The 19661-nt window shown below is 37.9% G+C and overlaps 1 protein-coding gene across 1 annotated transcript in view; it reads right to left on the bottom strand.

The window, feature by feature from the left end:
* The window catches only part of CFAP299 (cilia and flagella associated protein 299), a 785488-nt gene that overhangs the window by 11434 nt on the left and 754393 nt on the right, over positions 1-19661 (bottom strand). The window contains exon 5 of the mRNA XM_058296521.2: positions 12256-12385. Coding sequence (XP_058152504.1) covers positions 12256-12385 — 130 coding nt within the window. The remainder of the gene's footprint in view (positions 1-12255; positions 12386-19661) is intronic.

A 19661-nucleotide genomic window follows, 5' to 3' on the forward strand; every position in this document is an offset into this window, starting at 1 on the left:
TTCAGCTGGCTAAAGTACAATCCTAAAAGCAGCTAAAGTTTGAACTGGTCCATTTTGGAAAGAAGCTAGTGGCTACCATTTTGACTCTGTCCCCAGCATGAGGGGAAACCAGGCTGACTGAAAATCACAGTAACATTAGGGGCCAGCTTCTTTCCATCCAGATTAAACTGCAGCCCCTAGCCTAGGCTTCAGCCCTACATCCGGCAGAGGGAAAGCTGGCAGAACCTGCATCAGCCTCTCTGGTAACTGCAAGTACATTCGGCTGGTACCGACTGAGTAGCTAGAAGTCTACTGGAGCACCTGCAGCCATTTTGGACCCTCATGGCACAGGTTGCTGCCCTCACCTGCAGCTCCATCTCTGCCCCAGGCAGGGAAGGATGTGCCTTCATCAGTCTCTCTGGGCAACTACAGTCTAGGCCTACATGACTTGGATTATTTCACATGGCTGTGGCTCTATCTCTATCTCTGGCAAAGGAGAAAGGCAAGAGAAGTTTCATCAGCAACTGGGCAATGCAGTCAGCTTGAGCCTCCACAGCTTATAGTACCAGCTACATCCTTGGCTCCTACCAACAAAGGAGAAAGGACAAGAAAGCTCTAAACTAAAGGGAGAAACTGCACTAAGAATAAATACATCTAATAACCAGATTCCAAGACACCAACAAAAATTACAATCCATACCAAGAAACAGGAAAATATGGCCCAGTTAAAGGAACAAGATAAGCCTCCAGATAACAAAAAGGAGTTGAGACAACTAATCATAGATGTTCAAAAAAATCTCCTTAATAAATTCAATGTGATGGCTAAAGAGATTAAGGATGTTAAGGAAGCATTGGATGAGCACAAAGAAGAATTTGAAAGCATATACAGAAAAATAGCAGATTTTATGGGAATAAATGAAATAAAAAATACACTGGAGTCCTATACCAGCAGATTTGAGAAGGCAGAAGTATAATTGGTAAGCTTGAAGACATGGCCTTTGGAAGTGAATATACAAAAGAACAGATAAAGGAAAAATGGAAAAACAATTGAACAAATTGTCAGGGAACTAAATGACAGCAAGAGATATGCAATCATATGTGTCATGGTTTTCCCAGAAGGAAAAGAGAAGGGAAAATGAGCAGAGGGAATACTTGAAGAAATAATGGTAAATAATGGTAGAAAATGTCCAGCCCTATTGAAGGACATTAATATTGGTGGCCAAGAAGCACAACATGCTCCCATTCAAATAAATCTAAATAGTCCAACTCTGAGACAAATACTAATCAGAATGTCAAATGCCAAAGACAAAGAGAGATTTCTGGGAACAGCAAGAGAAAAGCAATGCATAACATATAAGGGTACCCAATAAGATTAAGTGTCAATTTCTCATCAGAAGCCATTGAGAAAAAAGACAGTGGTATGATATATTTAAGATACTGCAAGAGAAAAACTTCCAGCCAAGAATCTATATCCAACAAGATTGTCTTTCAAAAATGAGGTTAAGTTTAGAATATTCACAGATAAACAGAAACTGAGAGAGTTTATAACAAAGAAACCAGCCTTGCAGGAAATACTAAAGGGTGTGCTACAGCCTGAAAAGAAAAGACAGCAGAGAGGCTTGGAAGAGAGTCTAGAAATGGAATCAGTTAAAGTATCGGAAAGTCTCAAAAGAGTGCTGAAAATAAAATATGACAGCTAAAATCCAAAGGTCAGAATGGATGAAAGAAAAACTGCCTTTATAGTAATAACATTGAATGTTAATAAATTAAACTCCCCAATCAAAAGACACAGACTGGTGGAATGGATAAAAAAATATAAGCCATCTATATGCTGCCTGCAAGAGACTAACCTTAGGCCCAAGGATATGAATAGATTGAAAGTGAAGGGCTGAAAAGTTATTCTACACATGCAGTAACAGAAAGAAAGGAAGAAAGAAAGAAAGAAAGAAAGAAAGAAAGAAAGAAAGAAAGAAAGAGAAAGAGAGAAAGAGAGAGAGAAAGAGAGAAAGAAAGAGAGAAAGAGAGGAAGGAAGGAAGGATAGAGGAAGGAAGGAAGGATGAAGGAAGGAAGGAAAGAAGGAAGGAAGGAAGGAAAGAAGAAAGGAAGGAAGGAAAGAAGGAAAAGTTGAAGTAGCTATATTTATATTGGATGAAAAAGACTTTAAAAGACACTAGTAATGAATAATCTGAGGAGAAAATCAGGAAAAATTTCCATTTACAATAGTGACTAAAAGAATCAAATATTTAGGAATAAACTTAATCAAGGATATAAAGCACTTGTATTTAGAAAGGTACAATACATTGTTAAAAGAAATAAAAAGAGACCTAAATAATTAGATCATTCCATGCTCATTAAGATGTCATTTCTACCCAAACTGATATATAGATTCAATGCAAGCCTGATAAAAATTTCACCAGCATTTTTTAAACAAATGGAAAAAACAATTATCAAATTTATTTGGAAAGGTCAAGTGTTCCAAATAGCCAGAAACATCTTAAAGAGAAAAAGTTAGAGGACTCTCACTTCCAGACTTTAAATCATATTATCTAGCTACAGCAGTAAAAAAAAATGCATGATCCTGGCATAAAGACAGACACATAGACCAATGGAACCAAACTGATGGTTCAGAAACAAACTTTCACATCTATGATCAAGTGATTTTTGACAAGCCTATCAAACCCACCAGCTTCGGCAGAACAGTCCATTCAACAAATGGTACTATATCCATAGACAAAAGAAAGAAAGAGGACACCTATCTCATACCTTATAAAAATTTAACTCAAAAAGGATCAAAGACCTATACATAAAACCAAGAACCATATAGCTTCTAGTAGAAAATGTAGTAATCTTCAAGACCTGGTGGTAGGTGATGTATTCTTAAAGGAAATTAGAGTAGGGCTGAGGACTACTGACGCTTAATATATGTAGAAGTTTTAATTAACTTTACTGTAAAAGTGTGGAAATGTATAGAGTTGATGGTAACACATTATAATGAGTAACAACCTGTTTATAAATGGAAATGTGGCTGGAAAGGGTAGTCTAGGGATGTAAATGTCAACTGAAAGAAATTTAGAGAATGATCTAGGAACTGAATAACACAGTAAACCCAGAGGTGGATGAAAATCATGGTTGATGGTACACAACAATGTAGCTTGCAAAGTGTCCTTTTCAAGCTAGAGCCAATGTACATTACTATTGTAGGGTGATGGGAATGTGGAGTAGCATGGAAAAAATATAACTGGAATGACCTATGGACTGTGGTTAACAGCAATACCGTAATAGTCATCAATCTATGCCAAAGATGTACTGTTCTGATAATGGGGGAGTATGGAAAAAATGTGCCAAATGTACAGTATGGACCATGGTTAGTGGTAATAGTCTGATGGCATTATCTTACAATCTGTAACAAATGTTCCACCATGGTGTGGTGTGCTGATAGAGGGGTGTTGTATGGGAGTTCTGCAAATGAGGATGATTGTTTTGTAAGTTCACAACTTCTGTAATTAAAATTTTTTTTAAAAATGATAATAAGGTTGTTTTGTGGAAAAATACACCAAATGTAAGATATGGACTACAGTTAGTAGTAAGATTTTGATGACATTCTTTCATAATTTTAATAAATGTCTTATAACAATGCAAGGTGCTGGTGGTGGGTTGATATATGGGACTCCTGTATGATGTTATGCAGGTTTGCTTTGTAAGTTCACAAGTTTTACTACACATTTGTTTATGTATGTTCATGTATGAATGAGATAAAATATAATAATAATAATAATAATAATAAGGTGGGTTGGGGATAAATACCCCAAAGGTAAGATGCATTGGTTAGTAGTAATATATATATATATATATATATTTTTTTTAAATTTCTCTCCCCTTCCCCCCTCCCTGCCCAGTTGTCTTTTCTCTGTGTCTATTTTGCTGCGTGTTCTTCTTTATCTGCTTCTGTTGTTGTCAGCAGTATGGGAATCTGTGTTTCTCTTTGTTGTGTCATCTTGTTGTGCTAGCTCTCCATTTGTTCGGCACCATTCCTGGGCAGGCTGAACTTTCTTTTGTGCGAGGCAGCTCTCCTTACAGGGTGCACTCCTTGTGCATGGGGCTCCCCTATGCGGGGGCACCCCTGCATGGCACAGCGCACGTAAGCTCTGCACATGGGCCAGCTCCACATGGGTCAAAGAGGCCTGGGGTTTGAACCGTGGACCTCCCATGTGATAGACAGATGCCCTAACCACTGGGCCAAGTCCGCTTACCAGTAGTAATATTTTGAGGATGCTTTTATCATTTGTTAAAAATGTTTCACAACAATGCAAGGTATTGGTGGTAGGGTGAATTATGAGAGCCCTGTAAGATTTTATGCATGTTTGTTTTGTAAGTTCACCAATTTTACTATATGTATGAGTGATATACCTAATTAAATTTTTTAAATGAAAAAAAAATATGAGGGTCATGGGTCTTTGAAAAGGATGAATAACTTAAAAAATTACACAGGGGATGTGCATGCTAATTTTGTACCTGGTTCATAAAAACTAAAATTCCATTTATCTTTGAGAACAGAGTGCTAGAGGTCTTTATCTTAATGCCTTTTCTTTGTTTCTCAAAGTGTGGTTCATTGACAATCTGTAGCAGAATCATACTGGCGGCTTATTAAAAATATGTATTTATGGGCCCAGTTGAGTAAGAATCTCTAGAGATTGTCTCTTTAAAGGGACCTTAATAATAAGAAGCACAAAAAGCAAAACAAAGAAAAACCCCTCATTATCCAATTGTGAACATTAAAACCCAGGGAGGTAGTGAATTTCTCAAGGGCAGCAGCCAGTTCATAAGTAAGGCAAGGCCTAGCACATATTGTTTGCTGATGCTTATGCTGATAAACTATTCATTAATTTTGATATAATTTCTATCTTCAAAAATATAAAATTAAAATAATATTTAAAGGAGTAGAAATATTGAAATATCATCAGGTGTCTCACTCAATAATTCTGTATTCTACCATTTATTAACTAAATCTTTGTTCTTTCTCCAAGATTTGGAAGACATTTCTTCAAACTAATCATGTAACTTTTGAGTTAAAACCAAAATCTTCCAGAAAAAAAGAGGAAAATATTATCATTTCAATGTATGGTTGACTAAGTCCTTGAAATCCTGTGATTATTTTGCAAGTGACAGTTTTGGTTGAAGTTATTTGAGCCATGTTCAGGTAACAATTTACATTCAATAATGATTCACCCAAGATCATAAAATCAACAATTCATGACATATACTCTTGAAGTATTTATATGCCTTCAGTTAAAACAGAGCTCTAAAATAGTTGGAGAGATTTTATTCATAAACTGATTAAAAAATTTGTCTTATACATTGGAGTGAAGCTATTGATAATTTTTTATCTTCTCATGTATATAATTTAGACTTCAAATATCAGTGAATGTTTTTTTATTAACCTTTCTGTACTTTGCCTCAAAAGATCACATTTTAACCCTAGTTGATGAAAAGTAAAGAGACGCTACTAGAGGAAAGGTATATTGATAAACTTTTCTGATATTAATAGATTCATAATAAATAAGGCCATCAGGATTTTCGAGTCCATTCCCCTTATTTTATTAATGAGGAAACTGGAACCAAAAAGAATTCTTTGAAGGAGAGAGCATCATGTCAGAAGCTTCTAGCTGTCTACCCAATCCTATCTTCTCTCTTTTCCAGATCCCCTGTTTTTAGTTGGGTGTATAGACAACTGAATAATGATAACATTTTACAGCTTTCTATGTAGCTAGATGTGACTATGTGACTTAGTCCTTGCAATGGAAAGTAAGAAAATTTTACATGAAAGCTCTTTGGAAATTTCATTAAAAGGCATTAAGGGAATATCTTTGTTCCCTCTCAGCCCTTGCTATGCATTCTCATGTGGTTTCCTTGGGTGGAGATCTATTTTGATTCAAGAAGATGAAGGCCACCTTGGCTAGATGACCATGGAGCTGCCATACCAACCTTGGACTGCCAATATATAGACTTATATAGGAGAAAAACAAACTTCTATCCTGTTTAAGCCACTTTCATGGGCTTTCTGTTATTTGGAGCTGAATCACATGGCAAATGATATTGTTTCCTGCTACAGAATTCCATTCATTCATTCTGTGAACACATGGGTATTGGAGCACTCTTTATGCACAAGAAATTGTACTAAGTAGATGTGAAACAAATTATTTTTATTATTTTGGTAGGAAAACCAACCTTCTTTCCTTCCTTTTTCCCTCCCTCCCTCCCTTCCTTCCTACCTTCCTTCCTTCCTTCCTATTAGAGAAGTTGTGTGTTTACAGAAAAACCATGCATAAAATACAGGGTTCCCATAAACCACCCTATTATTAACACCTTGCATTAGTGTGGTACATTTGTTACAACTGACAAAAGGACATTCTTATAATTGTACTAGTAATATCATCCATTGTTGTAGCAGTTTGGCATTATTTATGAATTCCAAAAATAGATATTAGATCACTTTTGTAAACTGGTCTGTACCTCTGGGCATATTAGATTATATTGGATTCAGAAGTTTCACTTTTACTTGATTAAATTATGATTAAGGGTTTGATTGGGCCATGTCAATAGGATATTGAGTCTTTGTCCCCGTGATAGGCAGGGACTCACAGAGAAAACCACATGGCAGAGCGGAGAGTGGAATTTTGACGCTGGAGTTTTTTGGTTGCTAGAACTCCAGGAAGTAAACACACAGAAAAAGAACACAGAGGAATAGAGGTGGCTCCACTGCACTGAGGCCCTGGGAAGAGACATGATCCATTTGCCTGAGAGTTTACAGCTGACGTTGTGGAGAGAACAGAGCAGCTGAGCTCGGAAGAGCCCAGAGAGAGAGATGAGACTCATCCTAGCCTATAGCTGATATTGCAATAAGTTGGGACCACATAGCCTTAAGAGGAAGAGGAAACTTGAACCTTGCAGATGTCAGCAGCCATCTTGCTCCAACACATGGCAACAGAATTTGGTGAGGGACGTAACTTATGTTTTATGGCCTGGTAACTGTAAGCTGCTACTCCAAATAAATACCCTTCATAAAAGCCAACAGATTTCTGGTACTTTTCATCAGCACCCCTTTGGCTGACTAATACAGTGGTTTACCTTAGGATTCACTTTGTGGTACAGTGCCATGGATTTTAAAAAATTATTCTGGTTAAATATTTATAACTGAAAATTTCTCTTCTTAACCATATTCAAATAGATAACTCAGATATTAATTGCATTCAGAATTTTATTCTACCATCACCATCATCCATTACCAAAACTTTTCCATTGTACTAAGAAGAAATTCTCTACAATATAAGCATTGACTCCCTATACCCTACCCTCATCCCATCTCCTGGTAACCTATATTCTAGATTAATATTCTATGAGTTTGCTTTATCTATTTCATATCAGGGAGGTCATATGACATCTCTCCTTTGTGTCTGACTTACTTCACTCAACATGATGCCTTCAAAGTTCGTCCACTTTGTCACCTATTTCAGAAATTAATTTCTTTTTATGGTTGAAAAATTTTATATCGTGTATATACCATGTTTTTAAAAAAACCATTAATCAGTTGGTGGACAACTGGGTTGCTTTTATTTTTGGCAATTGTGAATAATGGCACTCCAAACATGGGTGTGTAAATATCTGTTCAAGTCCCTGCTTTCAATCTTTTGGGTATTTTCAAAAATAGAGGGATTGCTGAATCATACAGTAATTCTATACTTAGTTTTCCGAAGAACTGTCAAACTGGTTTCCACAGCAGCTGCACCATTTTACATCCCCACCATACTTTGTGTAGAATTGACATCTTAACAATATTTAGCCTTTCAATTCATGAACAGAGAATTTCCTTCCATTTATTTAGGTCTTCTGTGATTTCTTTTATCAATATTTTGGAGTTTTCTGGTATAGGTTCTTTTATATCTTTGGTTATATTTATTCTTAGATATTTGATTCATTTAGGTGCTATTGTAAATAGAATTTTTCCCCTGAGCTCTTCTTCTGATTGTTCATTACTAGTGTATAGAAACGCAACTGATTTGGGTGTTGATTTTGTATGCCACAACTTTGCTGAGTTCATTTATTAGCTTTAGGAGCCTTGTTGTGATTTTCAGGATTTTCTGTATAGAATCATGTCATCTGCAAATAAGGAAAGTTTTCCTTCTTCCTTTCCAATCTGGATAAATTTTATTTCTTTTTCTTGCCTAATTACTCTGGATAGAACTTGTAGTACAATGTTGAATAACAATGGTAACAGTGGACATCCTTGTCTTGTTCCTGCTCTTAGAGGGAAAATTTTTAGTATTTCATCAATAAATAATATATAAGGTAGATATCCTTTATTATGTTAGGGAAATTTTCTTTATTCTAAGTGTTCTAAGTGTTTTTATCAAGAAAGCATGCTGTATATTGTCACATGGCTTTTTTGCATCAATTGAGATGATCATTTGATTATCTTATGTTGAATCACTTTTGCATACATGGGATAAATCCCACCTGATCATGATGTTTAGTTCTTTTAATGTGCTGATGGATTCAGATGCTAGTATTTTTTGAGGAGTATATTAGTCAGCCAAGGGATGCTGACTTTTATAAAGGCTGAAATCTGCTGGCTTTTATAAAGGGTGTTTATCTGGGGTAGAAGCTTACAGTCACTAGACTGTAAAAGTAAGTTACTTCCCTCATTAAAGTCTTTTGCCATGTGTTGGAGCAAGATGGCTGTTGGTCTCTGCAAGGGTTCAGGCCTCCTGAACCCTTTTAAGGCTCCATGGTCTCAGCTTCTTCCTATCTCAGCTGTAGGTTGGCATAAGACTCATCTCTCTTCCCAGGGCTCATCTCTCTCTGGGCTCAGCTGCTCTGCTCTCTTCTCATGACCAGCTGTAAACTATCAAGTGAATGGCTTGGCTTTCTCCCCCGGGCTCCAGTATCAAATCTAAGCTCTCTCCTCTGCTGTGTTGTTTTCTGTGTGCGTGTCTGCCCACCAAAGGGGCAGGGACTCAAGGTCCTACTGATGTGGCCAAATCAAAGCCCTAATCTTAATTTAATCAAGTAAAAGTGAAACACCCAGAGGAAGAGATCAGTTTACAAACACAATTGATATTTCTTTTTGGAATTCATCAATAATATCAAACTGCCACAAGGAGTTTTATATCTATATTCATAAAAGATATTGGCCTATAATTTTCTTTTCTTCTTGTATATTTATCTGACTTTGGTATGAGGGTGATGTTGACCTCACAGAATAAATTAGGTAGTGTTTCCTTCTCTTCAGTTTTTTGGAAAAGTTTGTTAAGTTTGGGAGGTTTTCTGTAATTATTTCATTGAATATGCCTTCTTTCTCCTACTTTCTTTTCCTTCTAAGACTCCCAATATTTGTATATTGTTATGCTTGGTGGTGTTCCAGAAGTCTCAGGCTATTTTGCTTCTTATAATTATTTTTTCTATCTGTTCCTCAGTCCAACTCATTTCAATTTTCTTTGCTTTGAGTTTGCTGATTCTTTCTTTTGCCAGCTCCAATCTCCTATTGATACCTTTCTGGGAATTTTTCATTTCAAGTATTGTGTTCTTCAACTCCAGTAGTTTGGTTTTGTTCCTTTTTAAAATTCCTACCTCTTTTTTGAGATACTCATATTGTAATTCATTGTTTTCCTAATATCCCTCAGTTCCTTCTCTGTGTTCTCTTTCATCTCCTTGAGCATATTGAAGATTATTTTTTAAAAGTCTTCATCCAGTATGTCCAAAGTCTGATGTTATTCATTACTATTTTCTGGATTTTTATCCTATACCTCTGGAGGGGCCATCATTTCTTGTTTCTTGTTTGTCTTGTAATCTTTTGTTACACACTGTATATTTCAATATTTTAAAATGTTAATTCTGAGATTTATTCCCTGGGAGTCCTGATTCTTGAGTTTGTATTCGGTTAATGATATGACAGAGATTTTCTTGAGTGTGAAGAGTTAACAAACCCAAGAAAACATAAGCAAAAAACATCTTTCACAGTCTTTGCAAATTGGTGCTTTGATAGGTGCTCTCCTTCAGAAGTCAGCCTTCCTATCAAGAGGATCTCTTCTAGGCAACTCCAAAGGGCAGGGTCGTCCGTGCCCCCCCCCCCCCCCCCCCCCCGCCCCCGCCTTTTCTGGGCCTGTGTTTTGTCCTGGTCTTTTGCTTGCTAATAACTTTAGGAGTTCCCCTATTTACAGTACTTTGAATACTCTCTGTATTCCCTAAGAAACAGACCTCCAGGTGGTCTTCTACAGGATTTAAAGCAGGTAAACTTTTGCCCCAGGCTACTAGACTCAATTGTTCCTTGTTCTGCTTTCTCTGTCTCAAGCTGCTTTTGCCTGGAAGGCAAGTGCTGGAAGTAGGGTCAAGCTGGGTAAGAGTTTCGTAATTCAGTCTTTCCCACTCAAAACAAGACTAGGGAACCACCAACTGGCTTTAGGCTCAAAATGCCCAGGTGAGGGGATGAGGGAGGGGGCCAGGAAGGGTACAAGTAGCTTCTGCTATGGCTTTCCCTGTCTTAGCACCTGCCCAGTAAATGCAGCCCTTAACTGCCCACCACAACTGTGAGGAAATGTACCATCCTTACATCTCTCCCTCTTCCCCCACCCTGCAGCTTTGTATGGGATGGGTTGGAAAAATGGCCACCGTCAGAACCAGGTCCACAGTGATCTGAAGTAGCTAATCAAGAGCAGTGATCAGTTCTCAGGCCATATACCTCTGTTGTAGAATATGAGAGAGGTTCAATTATTTGCGTATAGAGAGGCCAGAACTCAGGAATGATTTTGAGAAGGAAAAATAGTTTATTGATGGCCGGCTAGACTCAGGAACTTTCTGTTTCAATCCTGAGCCCTGAACAAGATTTTTGTGTCCCTTTTATACAGAGAGGAAAGGCCAAATGGTCCTTTTGTTTTAATTCTCAATAGGCTTGAATTAGCATATATCTTCTACATCCTAGGTAAGCTTTTAGCATGGACTTCATACTTTCTACATAAGCTTTTAGCACATTTGGTTTGCATTTCCCCTGAATATTTAAAGTTTATAGACTTTGCATTGTTAAACTGTTTCCTGGGACTGGAGTCGTTGCCATGGTCACCAAGGGCAGGATTGCAACCTCTTAACATTCTACACCCACAAGTCAGGACAGACAGTTTAGGTTAAGGTTATCTCCGAAGAGACAAAGAGCCTCCCACCCATAGCCCACATCACCTCCAGATATTGGGGAACTGGAATTTTATGTCCCACTTTGGCACCAACAAGCTGTGCCAGTACCTTGCTGCTGACTGCTGTGAGGTTGGGAGATGGGCAATGCTTGCTGCAGTGTGGAGAGTGCAAATCACTGGTATTTATCGCAATTTACTACGCTCTTCCTCTTGCTCTTTCCTGGATGCTACGGTGTTCTACTCTACTACGGAGTTGTGAAATAGTTGATTCCAACAGTTCCTCCCTGTTTAGTCCTTGTTCTACTGGAAGGACTGATTTCTGGAGCTTTCTACTCCTCCATCTTACCACAATCTAGTAGGAAAAGTTTTTTTAGATTTTGACTCTCCTTTTCCTTTTGTCTATCCTGCCATACCCAATACATATCACTTTTTTTTGGTTGTTTCTTTCACTGTGAACTCTTTTTTTTTTTTTGTCCTTTGGACATGTTGCTGTGATGTGAACAACATATTTTTCAAAAGTTAAGAAAAAAGAAATCACATAATGACTTCCCAGTCATATGACAAGTCATGATTAAAATTAATCAGTTATATGAAAATACACTCTTTGAAAATATGTGTAATATAAATAATTTTCCTTGAGCAAATTCAAAATACCACGGAACACATGTTTAAAATATTTAAATAAAAGGTTTCTCTAAGTTAGCAATTAAAAATAGGGGGCATATAGTTTTTAGTGCTATTCACCTATAAAAAGGGATATTAGAATAGCACATACGTGAGGTCAAATTTCCCCTGCTGTAATGTCTCACATTCCCATTCAGAATGAAAATGTCAGGGACCTCTCTATATCAGAGCAGACAGATGCATTGCTCTCTGACACAGTGATCTAATTCTGCTCTTCAGCATGGAGAAATGTTCTCACTTGTAAATTCCCTTTAAATCACACTACAACACTTCCTTCTTAATTTCTGATGAGTTATTAAGTCTTGTTTGTTTTTAAGATAGTACATGCTTCAAGTTTCAAAATAATTTTGTTTTTGAATAATGGTAGAAATACAATACATTTTGGAAAGTTAAGTAAGCACAAAAGAAGAATTACCTTAGGGTCCACATTGAGAATTTTTCTATCTCTTTTGTATTTGAAAAGTAAACCTTCTGGATTATCAGGAATCACCTGATAATTGGGACTTGAATTCCAAGTAGCAATCTGACTGTCCCAGTTGTAAAAGCTATAAAATAAATATTTATTAGTAAGCAATATACATTATGCATTAAATTGTCCAATACATCTCACAAAATATTTATGCTCGTTCTGTCTCACAATAAATGGTTAGGGATATTTTTCATATTACAATGTGGAACACATCTGAAATTGAAATTGCTACAAAAGAGATTAGGCTGTGTTATTTTCATATAATTTAGTTACATATTTATTAACATTTTGCATAATGTCCTGGTTTGGACCCTCCATGCCTAGGCCTATTCCAATATAATATTCTCCTGGAAGACAGAAGAAAATTAATGCAATTTAATTGTTCCAGCTCAGACTCTTCAGGATATTAAGATCGTACACCAGAGGAAGAACAGACCAATCACTTCTCATTCAAAGCATTTTTTCCAACCAATTCATTTTTTGCAGTTTCTAATTTTCAGGAATATATTTCCCAGGGAGAGAGGACACTATTTGTGCTTGAGTGGTTACCATACACCAGGCAACATGTGTTGTATTCAACATTAAATTGCTCTCATTTCACAGGGAATGCAAAGGAGGATAGGGGAGGTCAACTGGCACAGTTGAGACCCTGTGACTAACAAGTTGTAAGACTAATCTTTCAACCCAGATCTGCTGTTTCAAAGAACATGCATGCTCTTTTAACTGTCCAACATTGCCTTCTAGCATTTTATCCTTGTCGGTGTTCTCCTATGGAAACTTTCTATTTTTTCCCAAGACCTGTTTTATATATACTTTTAAAAACTGAACATAATACTGTCTTATGAGCTTGAAGAATCCTCAATATACTTGTTTTTGTATATCCTATCCCTGTTAACATATTTCTAACATTATATTTGCTTTTAAAATGGCCACCACAGATATGACTCATATATAGCAATCAACCTCATGCTTCTCAATTATTTGCAATATTTATTTTTAATTAGTTTTCTCTCATCCCATGCTGAATTGTTTTGCCCTCTCTTACTCTTCTTCCTTCTTTTCAAAGAGTAGATTTCTTTGATTAAACTGAATTATATAATTGTTTTCTGAGGTTTCAATATAACCATTTTTTTCTTACCTGAAGATGTAATATGTTTATCCTCCAACTTTTCATTACTCAGAAAGGACTGATTAAAAAAAACATGTATTTATATCATGGTGGAGGGCCATATTAGTGAAAACCATTCTTTATTTTCCTCTACCATACTTTCTGTGGCTACAACATGGGAGTACCCATCCTTTCTGAGGCACAGTTATGAAAAGTGATTTTTTCCTGACCATTTCTGCCTGTTTAGTCAATCCTTCCCAAGACAGCAGGAATGACTATCTGATTGGTGAACTGAGAAAAGGAGTTGAGCATTCATGGCCTAGTATGCTATAGATACTTTTCAACTAGCTTTTATAAGGTAAAGCTGTCATGCAGGTGTAGCCCCTAAAAAGGTGATGGTAGGGGAATGACTTATAGCACAAGTGAAAAGTTCAATTAAGTGGTGAAAGTATTAGGAGTGAATTTGACTATGCACACAGGCTGGGTTTGTCCAATCCAACTTAATCTCTAATAAAGAAGATAATTTGTCATCCATCATATCAACTGATCTATGTGGAAATAACTGAATTGGAATGGGAGACATAGATGTCATTATTAAACTTACATATATGTTTCCCTAGATAAATTAGTTATGAGAAATATAAATATAGGTACCTCCAGTAAAATGCTTGAGCTATTGCTATGCTTGAAGTCACGTGATTTGTATCATATTCCTGTCTTGTTCTGACCTCAATTTTAAGTCATATTAAAGTCAAGACAGATTAAATGTATGCTTACATGTGTATGTGTGTATGTATGTATGTATACACTGTTCTTTTTCAGAAAAAAATGTTAATTTATATGGCTCATGATATTTTTGAGGAAGCAAAAAAGAAAAAGAGCTAAAATTGAGGACCTAAATGTACACTTGAAGGAATTAGTAAATAAACAACAAACTAACCCAAAGGAAGAAGAAAGAAAGAAATAACAAAGATCAGAACAGAACTAAATGAAATAGAAAATAAAAAAGCACACACACACAAAACACAAACAAAACAAAGAGCTGGTTCCTCAAGAAGATCAATAAAATTGACAAGCCCTTAGTTAGACAAACACAGAAAAAAAGAGAGAAGATGCAAATACACAAATAAGAAATGAGAAAGGGGATATCATCACTGACCCTATAGAAATAGAGAATCTCATAAGAGGATACTTTGAAAAACTATATGCCAACAAGAAGGACAATTTAGAGGAAATGGACAAATTACCAGAAACACATAAGTAACATACATTGATGAAAGAAGAAATCGATGACTCAACAGACCAATCACAAGTAAAGTCATTAAAAACCTCCCAACTAAGAAGAGCCTGAGGCCAGATGGCTTCACAGGTGAATTCTACCAAACATTCCAGAAATAACTAACACCAATCTTGCTCAAACTCTTCCAAAAAATCAAAATAGAAAGAACATTGCCTAACTCATTCTATGATGCCAAAATTACCCCAATAGCAAAACCAAAGACACCACAAGAGAGGAAAATTACAGACCAATCTCTCTAATGAATCTAGATGCTAAAATCTTCAACAAAATACTTGCTAATCATATTCAACAGCACAGCAAACGAATTATACACCATGACCAAGTGGGTTTCACTCCTATTATGCAAGGATGGTTCAACATATGAAAAATAAACAGAATGAAGGAAAAAATTCACATGATCATATCTACAAATGCAGAAAAAGCATTTGACCAAATACAGCACCCTTTCCTGATAAAAACTCTGCAAAAGGGAAGTGGCTGTGGCTCAATCGATTGGGTTCCCATCTACCATATGGGATGCCCTGGGATCAGATCCCATGCCCATGGAGAGCTGATGGCCTGTGCCCACAGAAAGCTGACTGCCCATGCCCATGAAGAGCTGGAGCAGCAAGATGATGCAACAAGGAGAGACAAGCAGACACAGAAGAACGCACAGCAAATGGACACAGAGAGAAGACAATAAGCAAGCCACAAAGGGGGGGGGAGCAGAAATAAATAAATAAATAGATAGATAAATCTTAAAAAACAACAACAACAGTGCAAAAGATAGGAATAGAAGGAAACTTTCTGAATATGATAAAGTGTATCTATGAAAAATCCAGTTAACATCATATCTGATGGTGTAATTCTAAAAGCTTTCCCTCTAAGATCAGGAACAAGACAAGGATGCCCACTATCACCGCTCCTATTTAACATTGTGTTAGAAGTACTTGCTCGAGCACTGAGGCTAGAAAAAGATTTAAAAGGTATCCAAATGGAAAGGAAGAAGTCAAAATTTCACTATTTGCAAATGACATGATCCTATACACAGAAAGCCCTGCAAAATCTACAACAAAGCTTCTGTAACTTATAAATGACTTCAGTAAAGTTGTAGGTTATAAGATCAAGGTACAAAGTAAGTAGCATTTCTGCACACCATTAATAAGCAGCCTGAGGTGGAAATCAAGAAAAAAATACCATTTACAATATTAAATTAAAAAAATGAAATACCTAGGAATAAATTTAACTAAACATGTAAAAGTCTTATACACAGAAAACTACACAACACTGTTAAAGGAAATCAAAGAAGACTTAAATAAATGGAAGAATATTTCCTGTTCATGGATAGGAAGACTAAATAGCATTAAGATGTCTAGCTTACCCAAACTGATCTACAGATTTAATCCAATAAAAATCAACACAGACTTTTTTTTTCTGTATGTATGAATTATATATTCATAGAAAGAAGTCTAGGAGAATATACAACTTCCTGTATAGTGGTTTCTTCTGAATAGTGGGTTTGTAATGTCCTTCTATTTTCTACTCTACACATTTTTTTTAAAGATTTATTTTTTATTTATTTATTCCCCACCACCACCACCACCACTTGCTTGCTGTCTGTTCTCTGTGTCCATTCGCTGGGCATTCTTCTGTATCTGCTTATCTCCCTTTGTTTCATCATCTTGCTGTACCAGCTCTCTGCAAGCACGGGCCATTGGCTCTCCATGGGAGGAGGCCATCAGCTCTCCATGAGTGTGGGTCAGCTTGCCTTCACAAGGAGGCCCTGGGAAGTGAACCCAGGACTTCCCATATGGTAGGCAAACCCAATTGATTGAGCCATATCAGCTTCCCAACACAGCCTTTTTATTGAACTTGAAAAACTAACTGAAATTTATTTGGAAGGGAAAGAGACCCTGAATAGCCAAAGACATATTGAAAAAGAAAAATGGAATCAGAGGAATCATACTTCCTGACTTTAAAACATACTACAAAGCTACAGTGGTCAAAACAGCATGGTATTCGCACAAGGATAGACATGCAGACCAAGGGAACCAAATGTAGAGTTCTGATATAGATCCTCACATATGCAGTCATCTGATATTCAACAGGACCACAAAGCCCACTCAACTGGGAGAGAATGGCCTCTTCAACAAATGGTGCTTGGGGAATGGGATATCCATATGCAAAAGAATGAGAGAGGAATACCATCTCACACCTTTTACAAAAATCAACTCAAGATAGATCAAAGATCTAAATATAAGAGCCAAGACTACAAAGACCTTGGAAGACAATGTAGGGAAGCATCTATAAGAATTGTAATCGGAAATGGCTTCATGAACTTCACATCCAAAGCACAAACTATGAAAGAAAAAAATATGTAAATGGGACTTCCTCAAAATTAAAGCCTTTTGCAATTCAAAGGAGTTTATCAAGAAAGTGAAAAGACAGCCTTCCCAATGGGAGAAAATATTTGGTAACCATATACCTGAGAGGAGTCTAACATCCAATATATACAAAGAAATACTGTATCTTGAAAATACAAAGACAAACAACCCATTTAAAAAATGGGCAAGAGATTTGAACAGACACTTCTTCAAAGAAGAAAAACAAATGGCTAAAAATCACATGAAAAGATGTTCAATGTCATTAGCTGTTTGGAAAATGCAAATCAATACTACAATGAAATTATATCTTATATCAATTAGACTGGTGGCTATTAAAAAAAGAGGACTACAAGTGTTGGAGAGCATTGTGAGGAATGGGAACCCTCATCTACTGCTGATGGGAATGTAGAAGGATCTAGTCATTGTAGAGGAGAGTTTGCAGTTCCTGAAAAAACTAGCTATAAATTTGCCATATGACCCAGCAATTTCACTGCTGGGTATATACCCAGAAGAACTGATAACAAGGACATGACCCCATATTTGCACACCAATATTCATAGCGGCATTTTTCACTATTGCCAAAAGTTGGAATCAACCCAAATGCCCATCAACAGATGAATGGATAAACAAATTGTGGTATATACATCCAATGGAATACTACTCAGCTGTAAGGAGGAATACAGAACTAAAACACATGGGATAATGTGGATGAATCTTAAGGGTCTTATGTTGAGTGAAACAAGCCAGGCATTGAGGGAAAAATACTACATGACTGTGGGCTCGCTGGCAGTGATTAGCGGCCCACAAGGTCCGGGCAGCCTTCCACGGCTCGGTGGGAAGCCCCTAGGCCAGCGCGTAGGCCTAGGTTCTCCAGGCGTGGGGGACGCGCGGTAAAAACCACGGAGACAGCCTGAGCGCAGGAACAAGTCTGCTTTATTGCGGAAATACACTTGGTTATATAGGGTTGGGTAGAGGGAGGGGCAGGAGCTGGGGCGGGTTAACTACGGGGCGGTAGTGGATAGGCGGAGTTGTGCAGGCGGCTATGAGGTAGGCAGTAGCCAGGGAAGAAGGCAGATTATATATTGGCAACGTGGGCGGGACTGGCAGGAAGGACAGCAACGGCTGGAGGAAGGAGATAACAAAGGCTGGGGGAAGGGATGCAGCAACAATTGCTCCTTCTGTTTTTTAAGGGAGAGTAGATGAAAACAGAGTATCTCTGGGGAGGACGAGGGGTGAGGGGGCAGAATTGACTGGCTAAGGGCAAATGACATAGCATTTGATCAGGATGCATGTATAGCCCTTAGAGTCAGTACGTGCTAGTGCTAAATGAAATATCTAACCTGATGTTGCTTTTTTGGGGTGGATAGCACTGTGGCTAACTTAACTGTAAAATTTCTCTGACGTATAGCAATAAAGGGGGGCGGGGGGTGCACCCAAGCCCTTTACGCCGAGGGAAACAAACCCGTGCCGGCGGCTATGGTCAGGGAGTTCTACAGTAAGCAGCTTACAGGCAGGAAGTACGGTGGGAAGGGGGGCGAGGACATGGTCGAGATTGAGGAATGGAATCAGAAGCAACGAGACGTTGGTAATGAATTTGGACAAATGAGGAGAATACACTGTCAGCATGATCTTTGGCAAGGCGGATGATTCGTCGAATGGCCCAGGGACCGACGGTGAGGCCCAGGACAATGAGGAGAACTGGGGTTAGTAACGGGAGGAGATAGGGGAGGAGGGGCTGCAGGAAGCCCCAGGAACCAGCAGTTTGGGCTCGTTCAAGTCGGCGTTGGTTGAGACCTTTTTCAAGTTCTTTTAAGCTAGAGTCTACTAAGCCGGTATAGTTAGCATAAACACAGCATTCTTCTCCTAGAGCAGCACATAGGCCACCTTCTTTAAGGAGGAGGAGGTCAAGGCCTCGGCGGTTTTGCAGGACAACTTCAGAGAGAGAATTAAGAGAGTCTTTAAGGTATTTGACTGCATCACGGAGGTAGATGATATCAGAGTCTACTGCTTGTCTGAGGTTTTGGAGGGCAGATGCTTGTGTGGCTAGAGCTGCAACACCAGTGGCAGCTCCAGCTGCAGCTAGGAGGGAAGTGACAGTGAGTACAGCAGTAATAGGTTCGCGTTTGTGGAGGTAAATAGCTTCTTGCGTGTGATCAAAGGCTTCAAAGAAATGTAGAGGAGTGTGATAAATGACTCGAGGTGTGAGGAGGATAAGAGCACATGTTTCTTTGGTCTTGTTAAGTGTAGCAACAGATAAGCATGGAGTAAGTCCGGTGGAAGAGCAAAGCCATAGGGTAGTGTTTAGAGGAATTAAGTATTTGGTAGAGATATTTGGGGAGGTATAGTTGGCACAGGCTGTAAGGCTGGGAGTGCGAGAAGAACGGGGGTGAATGCATAAACCTTTGGAAGAGATGTGCGTAAAAGTGAGTGGGACATGAGTAGATTGATTCCAATTGCAGGAAGAGGGGGAATCGTCGGTGGAGGAAGTAAAGAGTGGTGAAGGAATAGCAAGTGGATCATAGAGGGGGAGGCTGGGGGAAAGACACAACCAGCAAGAGCGAGTGAGGTTGGGGTGGGAGGC

This window comes from Dasypus novemcinctus, chromosome 1 (assembly GCF_030445035.2).
Source record: "Dasypus novemcinctus isolate mDasNov1 chromosome 1, mDasNov1.1.hap2, whole genome shotgun sequence".
NCBI lineage: Eukaryota > Metazoa > Chordata > Mammalia > Cingulata > Dasypodidae > Dasypus > Dasypus novemcinctus.